This window comes from Danio rerio, chromosome 19 (assembly GCF_049306965.1).
Source record: "Danio rerio strain Tuebingen ecotype United States chromosome 19, GRCz12tu, whole genome shotgun sequence".
Lineage (NCBI taxonomy): Eukaryota > Metazoa > Chordata > Actinopteri > Cypriniformes > Danionidae > Danio > Danio rerio.
The window spans coordinates 21,798,960-21,823,271 of NC_133194.1; the positions used below are offsets into that span (position 1 = coordinate 21,798,960).

General features: G+C 36.0%; 2 protein-coding genes across 7 annotated transcripts in view; one reads left to right on the top strand and one right to left on the bottom strand.

Annotated features, from left to right (window-relative positions):
• The window catches only part of jazf1a (JAZF zinc finger 1a), a 35,413-nt gene extending 29,487 nt beyond the window's left edge, over positions 1 to 5,926 (top strand). Inside the window, exons 3-5 of one of the 2 annotated variants that reach the window (XM_005159518.6) lie at positions 665 to 861; positions 3,884 to 4,053; positions 4,535 to 5,926. In XM_005159518.6, the coding sequence (XP_005159575.1) occupies positions 665 to 861; positions 3,884 to 4,053; positions 4,535 to 4,681 (514 nt within the window). In that variant the 3' untranslated portion in view covers positions 4,682 to 5,926. The remainder of the gene's footprint in view (positions 1 to 664; positions 862 to 3,883; positions 4,054 to 4,534) is intronic. The other variant, NM_001044955.1, reaches the window with a different exon arrangement.
• Positions 5,927 to 9,031: 3,105 nt separating this feature from the next.
• The window catches only part of tax1bp1a (Tax1 (human T-cell leukemia virus type I) binding protein 1a), a 50,311-nt gene continuing 35,030 nt past the window's right edge, over positions 9,032 to 24,312 (bottom strand). For 3 of the 5 annotated variants that reach the window (XM_068215155.2, XM_073930942.1, XM_068215154.2), the window contains 5 exons: positions 22,615 to 22,701; positions 21,756 to 21,933; positions 18,975 to 19,126; positions 16,407 to 16,492; positions 11,181 to 11,903 (listed from right to left, as the gene is read on the bottom strand). In XM_068215155.2, the coding sequence (XP_068071256.1) occupies positions 11,693 to 11,903; positions 16,407 to 16,492; positions 18,975 to 19,126; positions 21,756 to 21,933; positions 22,615 to 22,701 (714 nt within the window). In that variant the 3' untranslated portion in view covers positions 11,181 to 11,692. Of the gene's footprint in view, positions 14,626 to 14,825; positions 16,493 to 18,974; positions 19,127 to 21,755; positions 21,934 to 22,614; positions 22,702 to 24,312 lie in introns of all 5 variants that reach the window. The other 2 variants (NM_001346178.1, XR_012394634.1) reach the window with 2 other exon arrangements.

Consider the following 24,312-nt stretch of genomic DNA (forward strand, 5'->3'; position numbering starts at 1 on the left):
GCTCAAACTCTGTCCTAAAGGGCCGATGTCCTCCAGAGTTTAGCTGCAACTTGCTTTAACACATCCACAATAAAGTTTCTAGTACACCTAGTTAGAGCTTGATTAGCTAGTTTAGGTGTGTCTAATTGAGGTTAGAGCTAAACTCTGCAGAACACTGGCTCTCCAGGACCGAGTTCTGCTATGAAACAACACTAATTCTTGTCTTAGGAAAATTTTGAAACCTTCAAATGTTTTGAATAAAGAGATATTCAGGATACCTTAAACATCCGCAACAATAATATAATCTCAAATAAACTGCAAAAAATTGCAACAAAAATGGCGAACATATTTATAATAATCCTAACACTTTCAGTTCCATGAAGGCTACAGCTTGCTAGCATAAAATCACCTCTTAGCTACGCTTGGCTTGTAGCCTTACTTTTATGAAAATAATTAAATAAATACTTTATACTGTCACTACTAGTGTTACAGTTTGAAAGCTACACAAAGCTAAAAAAAAAAACACAAAGCAAAGCATTTTACTGTGTGTGTCGAGGTCATTTATATTTAACACACACTACAGTCAATTGTAGCTTCTGTTTGTATAAAGTTTTAAATTACTGTCATTTTAAGGATACTATAATCAGTAGATAAATATTGACATGTCCTTTTTGTTTCTTTTTAGATTCATGACTGAAGCAGCTCGCAGAGAGCAGGAAACGCAGAAGAAGAAGGTCCAACCCAAAATTGCTATATCAGTCACCGGCGGTGTATCGCGTAATAGTACAGCTACACCTCCACGCCACAGCAACGGCAGCCTAACTCCACCTGTCACGCCTCCCATCACACCCTCATCATCCTTCCGCAGCAGCACACCTACAGGTTACTGGGGCTTGGAACTTTTTACATCAAAGTTATTTATACCATTTTATACAATGTAATAATTTTTAGGCAAATGCACAGCTTAAAGATCTAGTTTACCCCAAAAATTAAAATTCTGTTATTAATTACTCACCCTCATGTTGTTACAGCTCCCTGAGATCTTCATTCATTTTCAGTACACAAATTAAGATATTTATTATGAAATCTTAGAGCGTCCTTATGCTATATAGCCTGAGATGTTTAAGTCCAGTAGAGGAACCAAAAACAAACCATTCCCTTGGACTTCAGTGGTTCAGCTATAATCATATGAAGAACACTTTGTTTGCATGTCTTCCGCATCAGATCAGGGTGCACATTTACTACAGGAAATACGACGTGTGCGTGTTGCACTGCTGAATCTAATGTAAACATACACCCTGATCTGTAGTAAAAAAAAAAACATTGGCGAACAGTCATTTTTATAGTTCTTTTGGTAAAGAAAAGTGTTCATGGAGCCTCCTATTGAACCACTGAAGTCACATAGAAGGTTTTCACATTGTTTTGGTTGTTTTTTTAACATTGTTGCTGTTTATGGAGGATGAGGGAGCTCTCGAATTTCATTTTAAATATCCTAATTTGTGTTCTAAAGTTGAACAAAGATCTTAGGGGGTTAAAATGACATAAAAATGAGTAATTAATGGAGAATGTGAACGTGTCGTTACAGTTCAAAGCATTCTGGGTATTTAGGACCTGGATCCCATTGACCTTGATTGATTTATTGAATCATATATATTCACTCGTCAGCAATAAACTGCACATTAGTCCATTCTATCTAGAGTGTTAGAAATGTGTATTTAAAAAAATGGTCGGTCTTCTTTTTTTGTGGGGTTTTTCATCGGTTTACATTGTGTCCAACAAAACAGCAGAAGGCAACTTGCCATGATTTAGAATCCCATTTTCTAATATGCAGTGTTTAATTTGTGAATGAATAATTCCTTGAACAAAACCAGGAAATAATCCACCAAACAATTTTAGTTTTCCCGCAATATGACATCATTAAACAGTGATAGCGCAAAACAACAGCATTACATTTCTGAACGGTCTTTAATTATTTTGTGCCATATAATGTTATAGGTCAGTCATGAATAATAAAAACATGTAGCTACGTACAAACACAAAAGGATAAACAATCACTATTCAGCTCACATCACTATTATGTGCCAAGTGGAAAACAAATAATTAAATTACACTAGTCTAATCTTCAAGAAGAGTCCACAGTTACCTCTTCTGGCATGTTTTCCAGCTGACTTGAGATCGCTTTTCTTCTGTCTCTCGCTATCCTGATCCATTTGTGCAGTTTCATCTTCTTAGGATCTCTTTTGATCAGGTTCCTTATCAGATTTACTTGTGGTTTTAAAATATGAAAATATGCGTCACTGCATCTTTGCTGTTTTTAAAATACAAATACAATTTAGATTGGCCACTATGCCATTATTTATTTTCGCTGCTCACTGCGCACAAAACAACTATCACCAACCAATAAGAGTGATTGTAAACATAGGAAAGCTGAAAATATTGTTGAGCGCCAATAGTTTTGTTTTAACTTGCACATGGTGACCACCATCGAGAGTCTCTCTCTCTCACACACACACATAAACACGTGTAGGTATTCACTGCACACCAGTTAATGGCAGATCCACTAAAATAAATACCGGAACGCCAAACACGAATATCGGACATTTTCCGGAACAAGATCTGGCTCAAATTAAGCACTCCTAAAACAGAATATTCAGTTCTACGCATTTCTAGTTCTAATTGCATAGCCTACAACAGTCAGAAATATATATATATATATATATATATATATATATATATATATATATATATATATATATATATATATATATATATATATATATTAAAAAAAAAGCTTTTAGATGGGATGTGCAGGAATCCTAAAAGCATGATTTGAACAATGTCTTCATGTGTGGTAATTGAAATGTAAGTGAAATAATAGATCAAAATTGCTCACTTGAATCGTTAAAAAAAGAATGCCCATGATGGCGACACAGTGGCTCAGTGGTTAGCACTATCACATTACAGCAAGAAGGTCACTGGTTCAAGTACCAGCTGGGTCAGTTGGCATTTCTGTGTGGAGTTTGCATCTTCTCCCCTTGTTGTGTGGGTTTCCTCAGTGTGCTCCAGTTGAGTGTATATGTGTGAATAAGTGTGTATGAATGTTTCCCAGTACTAGTTTGCAGCTAGAAGGGCATCCACTGTGTAGAACATATGCTGGATAAGTTGGCAATTTGTTCCACTGTGGCAACTCCTGATAAATAAAAATAAAATAAATAAAAATGCCCCACGATAGTCTAATGGTCATTCCGCTTTGTTTAGTAACCTCGGTATCACCGCCATTATTTTACAATAATTCCATGGCACAATGGCAATTATTTCTTACTTATCTAACTCATTAAGATTGTTTGTAGTACTTGAGGTAAATTTAACGGCTGCTGATTTCCTATCTTTTAATTTGTAATTATTTAGTCCTAAACTGACTTTCTTCATTAGCTGTCAGAGAGAGAGTTAGTTCCATCTAAAGCTGAAGCTGTGGTAACTAAATGTGTGTGTCCTCTAAAGTTTCCATTGGTTGAGTGTTGTCCACACTTTCTGCAGCATATCTGTTCCACTTCCTGTTTATTTAATACTGTGCATGTCTTTGACTTGACATTTCAATAAGCCTGCCATTGATCTATGTTAAGAGACAAGGCAAGAGTGAGAAACGTGCTTAACAGTAGACAGCCAGTTGTTTCAGGTGAATATTACCAAATGAATCTGGGTTCTTTCAGAAATATAAAGACTGAACTGAACTGTGGCAAAAAAAAGAGGAAAAAAACCACATTAGGTCTCTAATGAAGAAACATTGGATAACTGGAGCAAAGGGCACGTTTACTTTCTCAGTTCTCATTAGCTCTTTCATCAGCTAATATATGAAGCAAATAAACGACTAATTAAAGAGTTTAACTTTATTGCTGTGCCTCAGGCAGCGAGTGTGATGAGGAGGAGGTGGAGTACGAAGACTCTGACAGTGACGAGTCCTGGACCACAGAAAGTGCCATCAGCTCAGAGTCCATCCTCAGCTCCATGTGCATGAATGGAGGCGACGAGAAACCCTTCGCATGCCCTGTTCCAGGATGTAAGAAGAGATACAAGGTACTGCACTCACATAGAAGCACATAACTTTAATAAAGCAAACATTTGAGTGTCTTTTCACTACACCATCATCAAGAATTCACAATATTTTACAAAAAATATGGAAATTTATTACAAATTGTGTCTGAAGTTTTATAGTAAATGAATCAAACAATCGCATAAACAAAGAACAAATACACTTTTAAAATGTTAGTCAAAATATAACACTTGATGAAAACGACCTCATGCCTCTAGATGGCTTGAAGAGAAGAAAAACTATATAATGTTACAATTGTGTTGCTTCTCATCGTGTTTCTTTAGCCATAACAAATAGCACATTCAGTATAAATACAGCTACAAAAATCAGTTTAGTTGTTCACATTAAATATTATTCAGACTGTCTAAGTGAGGGTTGGGATGCTGCAGACTATTGCGCAAATAATTCTTTTATCCTGGAAAGGCTTTGTCTCATTCTTGTTTTTCATGTTTCTCTTTTTTCCAGAATGTGAACGGTATTAAGTACCATGCTAAAAACGGCCACAGGACGCAGATCCGTGTGAGAAAGCCCTTCAAGTGTCGCTGTGGGAAAAGCTATAAAACCTCTCAAGGCCTTAGACATCACACCATCAACTTTCACCCACCCCTGTGATAAACCTACACACACACACAAAGTTATTTTCACGTTTACCTGATCATCCTTACATTTACATTTCAGGATCACGTGTAAACTGGGATCAAATGCTGATTTTCCTTGATGTGTGTGCTTTTATATATGTCGGTATACTTGTACATTTGCACATTTCATGTATATCATTTCTTTTTAATATATCCTTTATTTTATTTTATTTTATTTTATTTTAAAGTGACACAGTCACTGATAAATGAAAATTACTGTGCTGAAGATAAGGACATGTCATAAGCATTCGTTTCTGATTTTAAAGACAAAAGGATTTAAAATCAGAGGAGAGATTCTCTTTGCTCGCAGATCTACGTCAAGTGAAAACTACACTGCAAAAAAGTTTTTCTTACTTAGATTTTTTGTTTTGTTCCTCGTCCAAATAATTGAAAATTATTGAATCAAGAAGAATATTCTGGACAAGTAAAACATAATGTCTTGTTTTAAGAAATAATATGCCAAAATGAAGTGCTTTTTCCCTGAAAGAAGCAAAACAATCTGCCAATGGGGTTGTAAAAATAATCTTATGTCAAAAGGAAAAACAAGATCATTTTGCTTACCCCATTGGCAGATTATTTTGCTTGTTTTAAGCAAAACTGACTCAATATTGGCATATTATTTCTGAAAACAGGAAATTATGTCCCAATGCCAATTATATTATTGTACCCCTACCCCATCCCCTTCATTTACCCCTATGAAATGGGACAGCACTGCAGCACCTGCACACGTCATCATACATCATCGTGATCTCTTGTTTCATTTGAGATCAGACGATTGTGACTGCTGTAGTTATTAGTTGTTTTTTTTTTGTATTTATCTTCAGGAAATGACTGAAGGCATATATTATGTTATCATAACGATCTAATGTGACAATAAGATCATAATACTGTGCATTTACACAGTGGCCATATTCATGTATGTAAACACAAAAAAACAACATTAACATTATAGTAGACACTCTAAAAAGCTCATTCTCAGCCACTAGACTTTTCTGACAGGTTATTAGTGTCATCAAGTGACAGAGTACTATTATACTATACAGACTGCTATCCAAGAGTTATTATTCTAGATAATAGTTATTATTCTAGATAGCAAAATTTAGCATTTTTTATTTTAGCGTTTTTTTAAAGGCATGACGGTAAAACAAACTTGGTTATGAATATATTAAAACGTGCTTGTTTGTTGTAAAAATTCGTAATAATGACAAAAAAAAACAAACACTAATTTGTGGATCTCCTTACTTCCGGGTGCAGCTATGCAGCCGTTGTAGCTGGTGTAGTCTGGGAAAATTTCTTAGCCATTGGTTTCGAGTGTGATCCTGAAAAATCTCAGTTTGAATGACTATCTACACCTTCCCATTATCCCTAAGCCTTCAAGCTAAAGAGAATAGGGACACCCTACCCCTTCACTGGAACGAGTGAAACAAAGGGTAAGTTGAAGGGCTAACGGGTAGAATAGGGATTGAGCCTATGTTTTGCTTGTCTAGAAAATGCTTCTTGAAATAAGAATTTTTAGATATTTGGACTAGAACCAAGACAGGATGTAAGTAAAAAAAAGCATTTTTTGCAGTGTACAGTAGATAAACATGTACATATACAAATTATATGAAGACACATTTATAAATATATATATATATATATATTATTAGCTAAGTTTATTATCCAAACATTTTATTTTCCATTATATATTTTGCAGAACATTTAAATTATGTTTTATACGAGAACTTTATCTCATCTTTAAGGACCATTTCTCTTTTTGTTTTTTATTTGCTTTGTAAAGAATCAGTCTTTTATTGTCTGAATTGAGAAGACATTGATCTCAGGTCACAATTCAGCTGCCAACTTTCAGACAAACCAGGAAACAGGAAAAACACACTTCCACTAACTTCGCTCCAGAACATTCCACATGCGTAAATCAGATTGGCTGACATTATGCAGCGTAAACTCACCTTTCCGCATTTTGTTTTGCATGCGGCTGGCATGCTGGCAGCACCTGTGAAAAAGCGGAATTCTCTGCATGTGGCATTTTCCAGACGACTGAAAGTGGTTTTGTGACGTGGACATGGTTTTTGTCTCATGCGTCTAGTTGTATCGGAGTAACACTACACAATGATCTCTGAATAGAACCAATTTTTGTTGAAGCATTCAAACTATGTCAGCCTAAAGAGAGACAGAGAAGGTCAGATTCACTCTGTCCTGTTTCCCTGCTGTTATGCCAGCAGTGCAGAAGTGCCAAGATATTCGTCCCCAACAAAGAAACATGGATGATCTGCCAAACACACAACGGGTCACATCTGGCTATCCGTTTAGTGCCTGTTAACGGAGGAGCCTTAAAGAGGACCTAAACTTCTGTTTGTGTACTCAGCCTTGCAGTATTTTGTTGTGCGTTTTTGCTCATAAGATCCTTAATTCAGTCATCGCTGTTGTTTATTTTTTATTTTCGACACATTTGGGACACGTTTGTCCTTGTGGCTGTGTTTGTGTAAACGTATTTGTTAGCCCTCTGCTTGCCTTGTATTGTAGGCTACAGCTTGCTAGCATGACACGACTGCTTAGCTGCTCTGCTGTCTTTTGGCTTGTAGTCTTACCGTTACAATCTTTGTTGTCAGAAGTATTCAATCTTATTTTATGATGTTACCCCTAGTATTATAGTGCCAAATGCATACCTACATCTGAATATATTTTCTCAACTTTAATTCTCTGTCCAGTCGTCAGCCAAAAAAAAAACATCTCTGCTGAAAAATCCTGCTTAAACCAACTTAGGATGGTTGGCTGGTTTTAGCTGGTCGACCAGCCTAGTTTTAGAGGGGTTTTGGCCTTTTCCAGGATGGTTTTCAGCCATTTCCAGCCTGGTCTTAGCTGGGAGATGACCAGCTAAGACCAGCTTGACCAGCCAAAACCAGCTATGTTCATCTTTAACCAGGCTGTGAGGTTGGTTTTAGCTGCTAAGCTAAGACCAGGCTGGAAATAGCTGGAAACCAGCATGGAATTAGCCTAAACCCCTCTAAAACCAGGGTGGTCCTCCTGCTAAAACCAGCCAACCAGCTTTTGCTGGTTTAAGCTGGATTTTTTAGCAGGGATACCATGGTTTACATGAGTAAAATGTCTTTAGCAACTGCTAAGAGCTTAAACTTTTGGTGCAGAGAAGGACCAAGTAAGCTTTCCTATCCATTAGTCTGTTTTTCTTGGTTAGGGTTGGTCAAATGAAACAACATGGACCAAAAATGGCACTGCCAGATCTCCAGATTTGAAGCATGGAATAAAGGTGCTGTACATGGTAAAGTGATAGTGTCAGATTATGTTACCATGGTACATGTTCTAAACCATGGTAATACTAATTTGTGGTGCTAAGACGGTACACAGTAATTAGCGATATGGACAAAGTTTTAATATTGTCCTCATATTTAGGCCAGAATCTGTATTTAAACACTAATGTTGTGGACCGTCACTATGATTTCTTAGTGAGAAAAGAAGCTGAAGGTTTTTTTTTTTTTTTTTTTGGTGTGTTACTCACCATCATGTCCTCTTCAGAACACAAATGAAGGTATTTCAGCTAAATCTGATTTCTTTCCCTGAAGTCTGTTCGATGAATTAACTTTAAATAATATTATGAAAAGGCGGTTCATTCCGCTGTGATGACCCCAGGTTAATACAGAAACTAAGCCTAAAAGAAAATGACTGCATGAATGAATATTATGAATCAACCGGTTGGTCATTTTACTGTACGATGAACAGATTTCACATAGCAGATTTGTTTCGAAACATCTTTATCTGTGTTCCAAAGATAAACGGTGAACTAACCCTTTAAAGATGAATGAATAGTAACTGTTATGTAGATGCCAAATACTGGAGTTAGGGAATGAAGTATTGGATGCCTATCCGCGAGTGACTCATTGTAGATGACTCACTGTCCTGTTTTTTTTCCAATTCCTCTGGTGTCATGTCAGTTTGTATGTATGTGTGTATTTTTGGACGCAGTACCAGTAACCACATTTGTACCTCTTTTTGGCAATGGAGTCATTTGGTCTCAGCTTTGACGCAAAGTAGAACCCGTTAAACATGATTTGGTTGGATAGGATTGGTGGGATTCCTCACACCTACAATGTAGTAATGTGACTGAGATGCATTTATTTTGGAGGGAGTTTGATATACTATATAGTGAATGTATCGTATTGCAAGTTTTGTAAAGTGCTTTTGAAATTATATTTTCGTACTGTATGTTTTTTTTTTGTGGAAAATGTTTTGTGGAACCGAAGCAATTTGTATGTGAGACAATGTAAAATGTGTGCGTGTTTGTGTGAGAGAATGGGAGACTTTTGAGACATCTTTATCCTCAAGTGTAACATTTAGGACAATGGTACAAAAATAAAGAAAATCAAACAAGGGTGGTGCAAGTTTACATTTTATTGTCCATAGAGTGTCAATTGATGCCTGATGACTTACAAATACAAGGGCAATTGAGAGACCTCAAGCCTTAGCATTCTTTATTAATAATTAATCACTTGATACACAAACACAGAGCAACCCTAAATTAAACTTTCTGGCACACTTGCAGTGTGATACATTAGCTGTGTTGGATAAATGGATTTCAAGCATAGAATGTGCAATGATATAATGCTGAAACTAATAACCATTTCTTATGTTTAGTTGTTGTTGTTTTTTTCTGCAAGATGCCTGATCCAATGATGCACTGAAAGGTTGTTGCGCATTGCCGTAGTTTTAGTAAAGACTCTCTCTTTACTTAAGTTCAACTAAAACAACAGTTTTGTCATCTTTATCATGTGGATTGGGAAATTTAAAAGGTCACTGTATTATTTTGAGGAAACCTGTAGTTTTCAAGCCTTTTCCCAAGTTTTCCCAAGTTCATTTACAAATCCAATACATTTCTTTGCCTCAACCTACACCTTTTATGCTGCACATTTAAAAAATCGTAAAAGCTCCTATTCAAAAGCACAGCCCAATTTTGTTTAACACAAGAATGTCAAACAATTTTAGAACAACATGAAGTTGATTTAGTATGAGAGTTTACAGATCAAATGAGTGTATCACCGTCTGGGCTTTTCACACTGAAAAGGCTTCATTGCTTCTGAGGTAATACATGTAGTCAATTGTAGTAATTTGAGTTAATCATGGCCATCTTCTTCTATAAATACATGAATACATCATTGGTCCTATAAATAAAATCTTTATATTCATCAACAACAACTTAAAGCTCTTTTCTCTTCGTTTAAAGCATAATCTGTTTTTCAGTAGTACACAAAATTTACATTTCAAAAGTGCTTTTCATTTTTTTTTTTTTTTTACATATCTATTACACCTGAAGACTGTTGATATAGTATTCTGTCCATTTGATGTTTAAATATCTGAATTGAAGAGTTATATCCAACCAAAAAATATATATTCTGCCATACTTCACTTACTAACCAGTGAGTAATTCCAAACCCAAGAGAAAATTGTTCATCTTCAGAAGGCATTTTTTGTGCCTCTATTGAAAGTCTATTCACCCAAAACTCAGACTCTTAAAATGCGAAGGAAATCAAACAATAATATGAATTTAGTGAACATCATTAGGTGGATTTAGTGGTTCACATCAGTGGTTGAACTAGGTATTGCCCTCCTGGATTAAAATAAACGCAGGCACAGTTTGCCAGATTGAGGACAGGAGCGAGTGATTTAAATTGTGTTGTAAATGAAAGCAACGGCACCCGATAAAAGGAATATTCTCCACATAAAAGGAGTTTTTGTCCTTACCAACACCTCGAATTTATATATTAGAAACGGTTTCTATTTCTTGCAGCTAAACAACAGAAAAAATGATCACCTCAGGTACACCTCATGTGTTTTATTCAGTGTAAAATACTAGCAATGCAAGTTTGAATGCCATTTTGCATGACATTTATTGCCATATGCTTAAAAGTAGCAGCAGATCACCTTAGATCTTGAAATTAAAATTTGAAATTGAACTTTAGAACCAAATACATATAAGTGATTCGGCATGTACATTTAATACTGTTTTAGAGGGGTAATAATTATAAATCTTACTATTTCGTGAGTAAGTGCATATTCGGTGCTTCTAAATGGCTGGGTTTAAATTTCTGTCATGTTTCTGTCATGTCACCAAATTGCTTATCACTGCTCATCTTGTCACAAAGCAAGTTGTTAGGACACAAGTTGTTAGTATAATGTAACCTGCTCACTTAATGTTTACGCTCATAATATATGTATAATTTGCTAATTAACCTCATGTAATTGGTCTCATTTTGGAGTCTGCTACTGTCCACCGGAGGTTGTATTTAGATCACGGACACATGCTTTCAGAGTCTTTCTGAATGAATGAATGAAATTTGCGGTTTTCCAACAAGGCAACCCAGACTGCTGAAATATATGTGGCTAAAGTGGCATTGGGCAGGTTCAAATTACCCAAAACAAAGACAGACGTTATGGCACAGAAAACACACTTTCAAAGCGGAATATCTGACTTCAGATAAACAAGTATGTTTATTCGGCATGTTTCCTAAATATCTGCAAACATATTATGGTATTTTTATGGTTTAGAAAAGTCAAAAACATATATACAGCATCTTTAATATGTAAATAACGGCCAAAATTAAACCTCTCCTGAAGACCTTGATCAAACCACATGATTCACAGATTTATCTTGTGTGATCTTTGTAAATGTTTTAAAGTTTCTTGAATTTTAGGTGATTTGACCTTCAATTGAGTGACATTTCCTTAATATCTTCGTCTGTGTTCTGAAGATCAATAAAGGTTGAACTGGTTTCAAATGACATAGGTTGAACATTTTCCTTTTTTGATTGGGGAACTAACCCTTCTAATTCATCATCTATGTGCAAATCAAATATTCAGATGGCGAGTCCTTCTGGCATGAGTTGTGCGACAGTTACAACAAAGTGACAACATTAGCGTGTTTTAAACAAAACGCTGAAGCCCCTGAATATGTCATATTAAAAGCATTTCTTTCTCACTAATCAAAGTTGTCGAAGTTGAGAACATTGCCATCAAAGTGAGTGTGCACATGCTTTTCATAGAGTTGTTGCTGGCAATCCAGAGGAAACTGCTCGCTGCAGACAGGACACACTCTCCAGTGAGACTCCACATGTCGCTCAAAACTGCTTTGCTCAAAGTGTGGTGGAAAGATCACCTCACATAAGGGGCATTGCTTATGAACGTCAGGTCTGAGTGGAAGAAAGAGAGAGAGAGAGAGAGAAAGAAAGAGAGATCTTTAATCTACAACTACTGCACTCAAAAATAAAGGTACGAGAGCTTTCACTGTGTTGGTACCTTTTCAAAAGGTACATATTTGTGCTCTAAAAACTCCCCATTAATACCTCAAGGGTACATGTTAGTATCTAAAATGTAGGTACTAATATATATTTTGAGGTACCAATATGGACCCTTAAAATATAAATGTACTTGACATGACTATGACAGGGTAAACATTTTGCCACATGTACTGTGCCACATTTTGTCACTATGTTTGTTATGATCTCACATAAAAATAGCATTTTAATTCAGTTTGTATACTAAACATTCCAAGTTTAGGCATTCACATACAATAACATTAATAAAAACCATCACTTTGGAAATAGAAACAACAATTCTGAGATATTTAATAATATTTTAAAGAAATGAAAACTGGTGATGGATTTTCGGATTTCTGTCTTCAAATCCATCTCAGCAAGGATCAACTTTTATCCATTTCTCATTATCCTTTTTCTCATAACTTAATTAATATGATTAAAGCTTAAAAAGTCAAGCTTATATCTCCTGCCGAGATGAAGCATTTTACAGCATTTCATTATACCCCTGAAAGGCAACTGGTTGTTCTTGTATCTCCAAGTCTTAAATCAGGCCCTGCACAAGCTCCCATTCAAGATGTTGATGCAAAACCAAATCCAAATGCATTCCCCCCAAAGATTGCTTTGCAGCAATTAACCAGAAGCATTTGTACTTCAACATTATGGTTTTAATATAGATTTGTTTTTTAATGTTATCTTTTGAGGACTGGCCATTTCAGTATGCCTAAAAGGCCAAAGTCTCAAAGTGTGCCCCTGCACTGTTGTGGGAGGTAACATCTGGACATCTCTCTTGAGTAGAGCAATCGAGCAGACTCTTGAGATCAGATGCACAAGAACAGGGACCACTCAGCCACTCTGTATCTCTGCCAGTTGAGGCTTTGAGTCAACTGAGAAAAGTGGTATATAGTGTCAGAACTCAAAGCCAGAACTCCTTCTGCAAAGTTATGCCTTGAAGTCAAGTCTTTTCACTAACTCCCCATTCGCACTGGGCTTAAGCGTCAATGCTTGACAGAGGGTCTGTCTGAAGTTGGGGCTGACACAATCGTCATAGCAGCATCAGCCAATGAAATTAGTCAGCAAAAGGCCACTGTCTGAGCTGGTGTATTTGCATACAGCGATCTGACTGGCTGATGCTTCCGTTCCGCCTGAAAAGTTGAGAAGTCCCAAGTTCAGCAACAACTGACGTCACCTATTCAAAGTCAATGAGAAGCTTTGAAGCTGACGCCCCGTGTGAATGGGGCGTGAGTAGTGCTTTTTGCATCAAAACGACCCTGGAGATGCCCAAATCAGTGATGCAGTTATTTTTCTGCAAGAGAGTTTATAACAGTGGCTGCCCCCTTCTACAGCTTAAAGTGTATGGGTATCACAGTGCATCACAAAGCAGTGGACAGCACTTCCAGACCTAGGGTAAAGAATGACTCCTAAGGCACCTATACACTATACACCAAGTCATCAATAGCAATGCCAGAGGGGAGCAGAGACTGTCGCACATCGTTCAAAGCGACCACAGGGACAGCGCAACAAATCACTAGATGCTACAACAGTGGTAAACAAGACAATGTGTCACAGCAAACAGTTCACATCCTTCTGTGTATGAGCCTGTGTAGCCAGCGACCTGATCGGGAACCCATACTAACTGCACATCATTACTAACCACACATGAAATGGGTCAAAGAAAATGGATTTTGGACCAAGGAAAATTGGAAGAAAGTGGAAACCATGATTCCTGGTGCATTGCATCAATTGCTGATCACAGTTATGTCCAAGCAGCAAAATCTTTGAGAAATGGTTTAGAGCAGAGATGCCCAAAGTAGAGCCAGCTGGCCAAAGTTGGCCTGTGTTAACCTTTGATTTGGCCCACCATCCTATTTGAAAAGAGAGGGAGAATGTTGAGAAGGTGGTTGTGGTGAAATTTCTTTAAACAACTTTTTTGCAGTATACACAGTATGCAGTGTATACTGTAGTGTTAACGATCTAATATTTTCGTTTATAGCACATCTAAATATCAAATCTCGCCGAACTGCAGGACTTATTAATCACATTTAAGTTTGTAACTTTTTTTGTAACTTTTTGGGTAAAAATATTTTAATTAATGTTGAAATAAAATAAAATACAGACTGATATTAATGAACTTTATGTACAGCTAGTGTTTTTCAGCCAATGAACTTCCAGTGAAAGCTTTATGTGAATATTTTCAATTTCATAAGGTTTCTTTTACAGCATCGATGTAGTAATGTAATTCAAATATAATCAGTTGAATAGACTCACGCATCCATTCAGTTGTTAAAGAATAAAAAAGACGAAAAGCTCCATCATTAGCAACAAGCTAGCTCAAAATCTCCAATGAAAATACTGAGGTTAAATAAAATTTCATATTTTAAAGACATGGGTGGAAAAATATTATTTAATGCAGTGTTTCTTGTTTGGTCTGAGTCCCACTTTATATCGCAGCCAAGTAGTGAAGCTGTTTTTTCAAGAAATCAGATCTTAAATGCAGTGATTTAGTATGGGATGACAGTTCACCGGAAGCCCTAGGGCTGGCTGACTGAAATTAATAGTCTATGTGCATATACAGTGAATCCGGAAAGTATTTATAGCGCTTCACTTTTTCCACATTTTTTTACGTTACAGTCTTATACCAAAATGGATTAAATTCATTTATTTCCTCAAAATTCTACACACAATGCCCCATAATGACAATGTGAAAAAAGATTTTTGGAAATTGTTGCAAATTTATTAAAAATAAAAAAACCTGAAAAAATCATATGTACATAAGTATTCACAGCCTTTGCCCAATACTTTGTTGATGTTCCTTTGGCAGCAATTACAGTCTCAAGTCGTTTTGAATATGAGGCCACAAGCTTGGCACACCTGTTTCTGGGAATTTTCGCCCATTCCTCTTTGCAGTACCTCTCAAGCTTAATTGGGTTGGATGAGAAGGGACAGTGTACAGCCATTTTCAGATCTCTCCAGAGATGTTTAATAGGATTTAGGTCTGGGCTCTGGCTGGGCCACTCAAAGACATTCACTGAGTTGTTGTGAAGCCACTCCATAGATATTTTGATGGTGTGCTTTGGGTCATTTACCAGCTGGAAGATGAACCGTCGCCCCAGTCTGAGGTCAAGATCACTCTGAAGCAGGTTTTCATTCAGGAAGTCTCTGTACATTGCTGCATTCATCTTTCCCTCTATCCTGACTAGTCGTTCACTTCCTGCTGCTGAAAAACATCCACACAGCAAGATGCTGCCACCACCATGCTTCACTGTAGGGATGGTATTAGCCTGGTGATTAAAGGTACCTGGTTTTCTCCAAACGTAACACCTGGCATTCACTCCAAAGAGTTCAATTTTAGTCTCATCAGACCAGAGAATTTTGTTTCTTATGGTCTGCGAGTCCTTCAGATGCCTTTTGGCAAATTTCAGGCAGGGAGTGGTTTCCGTCTGGCCATTCTACCATACAGGCCCAATTGGTGGATTGCTGCACAGATGGTTGTCTTCTCTAAGATTCTCCTCTCTCCACAGAAGAACGCTGGAGCTTAGACAAAGTGACTATCAGGTTATTGATCACCTCCCTGACTAAGGCCCTTCTCCCCCGAGCACTCAGCTTAGATAGCCAGCCAGCACTAGGAACAGTACTGGTGGTTCAAAACATCTTTCACTTACGAATGATGCAGGCCACTGTGCTCATTGGAACTTTCAGAGCAGCAAAAAAATTTCGGTAACCTTCCCCAGCCTTGTGCCTTGAGACACTCCTGTCTCTGAGGTCTACTGACAATTTCTTTGTCTTCATGCTTGGTTTTGCGCTGTCAACCCTGGGACCTTATATAGACAGGTGTATACCTTTTCAAATCATGTCCAATCAACTGAATTTACCACAGGTGAACTTCAATTAAGCTGCTGAAACATCTCAAGAATGATCAGTGGAAAGAGAATGTACCTGAGCTCAATTTAGGGCTTCACATCAAAGGCTGTGAATACTTATGTACACATGATTTTTCAGGTTTTTTATTTTTAACAAATTTGCAACAATTTAAAAAAATGTCATTTCACATTGTCATTATGGGGCATTGTGTGTAGAATTTTGAGGCAATAAATGAATTTAATCTATTTTGGAATAAAGCTGTAACATAAAAAAAATGTGTAAAAAGTGAAGCGCTATGAATACTTTCTGGATGCACTGTACCCCATTGTAGTCATTTATTACTTTGGAAATGTACAGTGAAGCCCACAGCCCTGTACTGTGGGAAAAAGTTCTTCTCTGCAAGAAATGATTTTGGAAGGTATGGCCCTTTTAGGCATTTGCCTACAATGATGCACAGCATGCATACAGCAATGCGCAAAAGTATGAGTTGCATGCTAGAACTGAATTACAAACACTTACCTGGTGTCAAAGCAAAAGCTGGTGTGGCTCTCATTAGATTCCAGGCTCTGATGTTCACAGACAGCAGGGGCCTCACCATCACCTCCCTAAGAAAGACATAAAAACCTAAATAAAAGCTATACATCATTTATTCTTGACCGAGACATAACAATACAATTTTCTTAAGAGGAAACATTTAGCTGTCACCTCTCTATTGAGACATACTAGCTAAGATCTCACACAGACACGCACACACACACACACACACACACACACACACACACACACACACACACACACACACACACCCACACTTCCGACGAAAAGCCACGCCTGTCTGCACACAGCCGGCTTCCAGCAAAGGTTAATGGGCTTTTAACGCAGCAAACGAGAAAGGAGGAGAAAGGGGTCAGCGCTGATCTGCACCCTCAAATATCACAGGCCGGCAACCCCAGCCAATTAGCATAGCCCTCGTCAACATCTCTCTCTAACGAGCCTCTAGCCTCGTCACTCTAATCCACTAACGAGCTCAAAAGAGAAAAGCTTTAATTGCCGTTTTATGCAAATCAACCACCTCTGTATTCACCTGTGAACTGAGGTCTAAGGGGGGGAGGAAAGCAGAGGGCAGCAAGGAAGAGAAGAGTGAAAAAAGAAAAAGAGTAAGTGTGAATCAAGGAGTTTGAATCAAAGGGTGACAAGGTGGAAGTTAAGACGAAGAACAGAAAGAAAGGCTGAGAGAAAGGAAGAAGAGAAGGTTGCTCATAAATGATGTGACAAACATTGTCACATATCAGTTTTATAACACACAGTAACACCCAGATATGAGAAAATGTTTATGTTTGCAAATCAAATAAATGTTTAAAAAAAGAACCCAGAACAATGTGTGAAAAAATAAGTGCACTATTTAGATGATAATTAATGACATGATTATTTAGGGGAAAACACACTCTATTCATGAATAAATAAAACAGATAACACTACCCTAAACTGTAAAAACATACTATGATCACAAAGAATACTATGTATTTTATTTAAAAAAAATTATAGTTTGTTTCATTTGCAGAATAAAAAGACTCTGTGAATGAACATAATATTGATTTGAATAATTTTGAATGCTTAAGGATATACACTCACCGGCCACTTTATTAGGTACACCTTACTAGTATCAGGTTGGACCACTTTTGCCTTCAGAACTGCCTTAATCCTTTGTGGCATAGATTCAACAAGGTACTGGAAATATTCCTCGGATTTTTGGTCCATATTGACATGACAGCATCACACAGTTGCTGAAGATTTGTCGGCTGCACATCTATGATGCGAATCTCCCGTTCCACCACATCCATGCATTATTGGATTGAAACCGGGTGACTGTGGAGGCCATTTGAGTACTGTGAACTCGTTGTCATGTTCAAGAAACTATTTGCGCTTTATGACATGGCGCATTTTTCTGCTGGAAGAAGTTGAGTACACTGTGGTTACAAAGGGATGAGCATAATCAGCAACAATACTCAGGTAGGCCGTGGTGTTGACACAATGCTCAATTGGTATTACTGGGCAGAAAATATCCCCACACCATTACACCACCACCATCAGCCTGAAACGTTGATACAAGGCAGGATGGATCCATGCTTTGATGTTGTTACTGACCCTACCATCTGGATGTCGTAGCAGAAATATGACTAATCATTGCAGGCAACGTTTTTCCAATCTTCTAATGTCTAATTTTGGTGAGCCCGTGTGAATTGTAGCCATAGTTTCCTGTTCTTAGCTGGCAGGAGTGGCACCAGGTGTGGTCTTCTGCTGCTGTAGCCTGCTGCTCAATGTGTTGAGCTTTCAGAGATGATCTTCTGCTTTTGAGTCACTGTTGTCTTTCTATAAGATTGAAACAGTTTAGCCATTCACCTCTGACCTTTGGCATCAACAAGACATTTGCGCCCACATAATTGCCGCTCACTGAATTTTTTTTTCTTTTTTTGATCATACTCTGTAAACCCTAGAGATGGTTGTGCGTGAAAATCCAAGCAGTTTCTCAAATACTCAGACCAGCTCGTCTGGCACCAACAACTATGCCATGGCCAAAGTCACTTAAATCCCCTTTCTTCCCTATTTTGATGCTCAGTTTGAACTGCAACAGATCATCTTGACCATGTCTATATGCCTAAATGCATTGAGTTGCTGTCATGTGATTGGCTGATTAGAAATTTGAGTTAATGAGTAGTTGGACATGTGTGCCTAATAAAGTAGTTGGTGAGTGTATGTATAGCATACTTTCAGTAATAAAGTTGCCACTTTTCAAAAGGTTTGTTCATAAAGTGTCAATTTGGAAAGGAACAAATAGTACCTAAACTGTTCAATAGCATTAAAGAAAAGTAAAACACATTTCTGCTGTTGATGTCATTTTGACATCAGACAGCATGTCTAAACAATACACTACAGAAAAGCACCAGCTTTTATAATATGTGTCATATTAAAACAGACCAAGTCTATTTTCTCTTTGTCTATACGTCCATGTAGCTCCCAATAGAAAATACACAATAAAAGCTTTTAAAATATTTCCACAGCTCTATTGATCAGTGTATGTGTCCTTACAGTAGGCCGTTCTTCAGTAGGATTCTCTAGGCCATCAGGTGGGCTGAGGCTTCGTGATGGTTGGCTGCAGACCACAGGACCACCCCACGGTGGAGGAGCTAGGGGAGGGGGGCGACAGGTTTGTTCTGGGGATAATGCCCCATCTGCTCCATCTGAGGAACGACAAGTGAAGACATTTTAAATACAGTTTATTTGCTCATGTAAGAATTCTAAAATGACAGCAAAACCAAAATAATATGGTATTTTAAATTCATACACACTGCTATAGTGTGATGAATAATTGCTTTTCAATACATTTTTCGGTAACACTTTAGAATAACTCCGTTTATACTAGTTAATAGTTAATAAACTGTTAATGAGTTTTAAATGACTTGCTAAATAAAGGTTAATAGTTTGTTAATTATTTATAACTGTGCCTTATAGATAGCCAACAGATAACGTACAAGCTGTTAGTTAGCAAATTCTAAACAACTTGTTACTGTATTTAAGGATTTATACCTTATAAATTAATAATAGATCATGAACAAGCTGTTAGTAAATTACTCAAGAAAGACTTGTTAAGTATCAGTTAATAGTTTATAAATGTTATTGGGACGTTATTCTAAAGTTGCAACTATTCTTCTTTTATTAAGTGTTAGTAAATGAGGAATAGTTGCAACTTTAGAATAACATCCCAATAACATACTTAAGCTAATGACTAACACTTAACTAACATATTAACTCACACTTTACAGATCAGTTGTTCATAGTTTGTTTACAATCTAATAACACCAGTTTGTTTTCATGTTTAGCACAAAAAGTGCCCAAACCTCATGGGTTTGTATTCTGTTGTATACTGCTGTTCTGCCATGCGATGGCTCAGTATGTGTGTTTCTATACATTAAACACAATGTTCAACATTTCATCTGTGGAGTTTCTTTGGTAAAATACAGCACACAGAAAAGCTTATGAGTGGAACAAGGTTAAGGTAAAAATAATTATATTTTAAATATCACATCAAATTTATGTAGCTTGAACTTGTTCCATCCATTTAGTGTTCTACACAGTTTCACTGGTGTTAGTCGATAGTTAATAAACTATGAACAACTGATCTGTAAAGTGAGTTAATATATTAGTTAAGTGTTAGTCATTAGCTTAAGTATGTTATTGGGACGGTATTCTAAAGTTGCAACTATTCCTCATTTACTAATACTTAATAAAAGAAGAATAGTTGCAACTTTAGAATTACGTCCAAAAAACAAATATAAACTATTAACCGATAATTAACAAGTCTTTCGTAAGTAAGTTACTAGAATCCTTAAAATACAGTAACAAGTTGTTTAGAACTGGTTAACTAACAGCTTGTACATTATCTGTTGGCTATCTATAAGGCACAGTTATAAATAATTATAACAAACCATGAACTTTTATTTAACAAGTCTTTTAGAACTCATTAACTAACAGTTTAATAATGGACTATTAACTAGTTATAACGGATAGATATTCTAAAATGTTACCCATTTTTTTTTACATGTAATTTAGCTCAAAAAGTTGCAATAATCTTTTTAACTGTAACATCAAAACAATGGATGCTTTTTGGGGAACTTACTAGCTCACTGAATAATAGTTCACATTTGTCAAAATATCATGAATTTATATTATATAAATTTAGAAAAATAGTAATCACTGATAAGTGAAGTTTTTTTTATAAACTAATTTCCAGAGGATCACATGCTTTTGATATATCAAGGCTGGTCCTGCATTAGCCAATCAGACGATTCTTAAGTCACCATAAATAACCAAAAAGTTCCATAACACAGTCATCTTTATTTTGAAGAATCCCCCCTTCCACCCCTACTCCTCCTCCTTTCCTAGATTGGGCGACACAGCAGTCCAGTGGTTAACAATGTTGCCTCACAGTAAGAATGCTACTGGTTTTAGTCCTTACCAAGCCAGACAACGTTTCTGTGTGGAGTTCACATGTTCCGGAGGTCCACTGGTTTCCACCCAGCATCCAAAAACATGCTACTTAAGTTAAGCAACTTATTCAAATGAGCACCATAGATGTGCTTCTAGTAGGTAGTTATCTCTTCATAGCAAACTGGTCATTAGTTACAAACAGAAGGGGAGTTCTTGAGATATACCAGAGCTCAAAATACCTTTTTGCCCTGCAAATAGGAGGAAGCCCCGGGCTCGGTCATCTTATGAGCTCGGGGTTCTCTCCCAGGACAGCATGCCAAACACACTTTTTAACCAATCATCAGCTACTGTAAGTGTGAACTCTTAAAATCATTCATATTATACATTGCTATATTTTATTTAAAAAAAAATACTAAATTGAATTGTGATCTTGTGGCTTGCACAAAATATTAAGCAGCACAACTGTTTTTAACAATGATAATAATAATAGGAAATGTTTCATATTCCCTAAATAATTTCTAAATTACCATGTGACACTAAAGAATCTAGTTATCACCGTTGAAACGTCAACCTTTACCATTTCAGGAATAAATTAAATTAAAATAGAACACACTATTTCTGTTTATACTGTATGATTGTTATCAAATCAACACTGCCTAGAGGATTGTTAAACATTATACAAAAATATTAGCATCTCAACACTTTTGAATCAGTATTTTTGTATCAATAATTATTCATATTTATATTTTAATAAAGCAAATAGTTTATACTTTTGTATAAAAATCAGAAGTTCTTCATCTATTTATTTTCTTAAAATATTTAATTGAAAATTAATATTAAAAATATTACAACATCTTACTGCTTACAGAAGGGTGTACTCACCCCGGGTCTCTTGTTCTAAATAGGGATTTCCGAACTGCAGTTCAGCAGGTTGTTGGGGCACCAGTGGGAGTGGAGGTGGATCTTGTGGATATGGCAGTGGGTAACGCAGAACCACTGGCTCTCTGACCTCTAACCTCCGACTCCTCGTTGTTCCTTCCCTCATATACTGCTGCAACTCCTGCAAAAGAAATAAATGATCAACAAAGTTATTTGAAGAATATATTTCATATGCTCACAAATAATTTAACAACATACATTGCTGAGGGTAAACACTATTCTTTACTTACATTATAAAAATGTAACCACTTAAGAATTACACTATTACTAAAAACCAAAAACAAGATTTAAAAAAATGGCAACACTTCAAAAGTCCCATGATGAATCCCAATGAGATGAGATGCCCAATTTAAACATTAAAAATATTGAGTGCTATTGTAATACAGATGAAATATTACCAGTCTTTAAAAAGCACTGACACAGTGTATAACTCTCCTTTATTTTTTACCCTTTTCCTTGTTCTTTCTTTCCCTCTCCTTTGACCCCATATTCGTGAGCCATGATTAGAGGAATTATTCGCACATTTAACATTTAACACAAGTGCTGATGGGTAATCAGGGAGCCGAATGTGGCATTTAGCCGTGACTCTTGGGGCTCAAACATTCACGCTCACCCTGATTTCAGCGTCTTACCTGCTAAGAATCAAATTAAGGTATTTAATATTAAAACATTCTCGTTAACATTTAGCAGATCAAGCTAATAACATCAGCTTTGGAAGACACTGTAACTTTCTGGATCTTTGAATAGCAAATTGGCAGAAAAAAAAAACTCGTTAAAAAAAAGAACTTGTTATTGCTCTTACCTTTTCCAATCTCTCTTTCTCCTTAGTCACTACCACAAGACTCTCCCTCAGAGCAGAAACTTCTCTGTCCTTCTCGGCCACCTGAGTCTATAATGTAATTCAAATGATTTGATTTTAGTGGGATCTGGATTTGTAACTGTGCTTGAAAATGAGGTGTGAAATTCTAAACAAACAAGAGTTGCACAAATCAAGACAACACTAAATATATATAGTTGTATGAGTAAGTGTTGTAATGAATCTTATCCGGTCCAAATATTATGTAAAAACAAAAATGTCATTAGAGAGGTTTAACACTAATATTTTGCATTAATTACAGTTTTCATATATAGTTTTCAACATATCTGAATTTATTTTCTAATATATTTCAAATTATTTTTCTTTGAATCATTCTTAAAGTAAAAAAAAAGTACAGAAATTGTCTTTTTTTAATCCAGTAATTTTGTATTGTATGTTTTAGTCTTTAGCTTTTTTATTTTATTTAAAATAATTTCTAATTATAAAACAACAAAAATCAGGAAACAAAAAACATTTTTTACAACAGTTTTTACAATTTTAATAATTCTATAACTTTCTCTAGCGAAATTGTACTTAATAACTCTTTAACTGAGCATAAGCATAAGCAGAACAGTCCAATAAAAAGTGGTTTACATATAAAGAAATCTTGCAAAACAAGCATGTAATAAAAATAAAAAAAAACATAAAAAACAGCAATACTGTGCCATGAACCTTTAGGAATCATATTAATATGCTCCTTTCTTGGTAATTATTGCTATTTGATCATTATTTTTTACTATAATTATAAATACTGTGACTGATAGAAACTATTCTTAGATTGTTAAAAGATTCAATGATTAGCATTTTATTTAAACAAAAATCTTAAAAAATAAACTGTTATTTTTTATTAATTTCCTACTACTCCCTAACTTTTAAATTACAATTAACTGTAAACAGGTTATATAAAGTTTTTTTTTTCATTTTTGTTTTAAGCATTTTGTGCCTGGACACACTCTAAAACACATCTTGTGTTTTACGAGAGGGAACCCATCAAACATGTAGCTCTAGGGTGAGTAGTTAAAATCCTAATATTGGTAAAAGATATTTTGCCTAAAGAAGCATTTTCTCCATTCCAATCATTTTTACAATGTAAAGTAACATCATTTTAAAGTAACCCATTTTTACAATGAGTAATCGAAGCAATTTGAGTACTGTAAAACCCAATAAATTAAGGCAACTCAAACCGTTTAAGGAAACCGATTGCTACAAACCATTTAAGTTGAAAACTAATCTATGCAAGTACTGTGAACTTACTCTATTTAAGTTGAAGTAATTGAGTTATTTAATTAAGTCATTACCTTCAACACTGGGTTCAAAACTCTTTTCAAATGGGTAGAATTAAATTTCAGTATTCAGTAAATTTCAGTATAAATTTCAGTAATTTTAAGTTAACTACACTCATTTCATTTGATAAAGTTGACTGTCAACTTCATTCAAAAATTTTAATTTACCCTAAAATCATCTAAGATCTATTTTTTTTCTTTACTATGACAGATTTATAGCTGAAACTGGCTAATAGCGCTTGACAAACCATATACAGTCTAGACAAAATTAATACCTGTGGCTAAGATAAGAACTATTACGTTTAATCTGAAAACACAAACAAAAATTTTCATAGATTAAGCAACATTTTGATGGCATTAC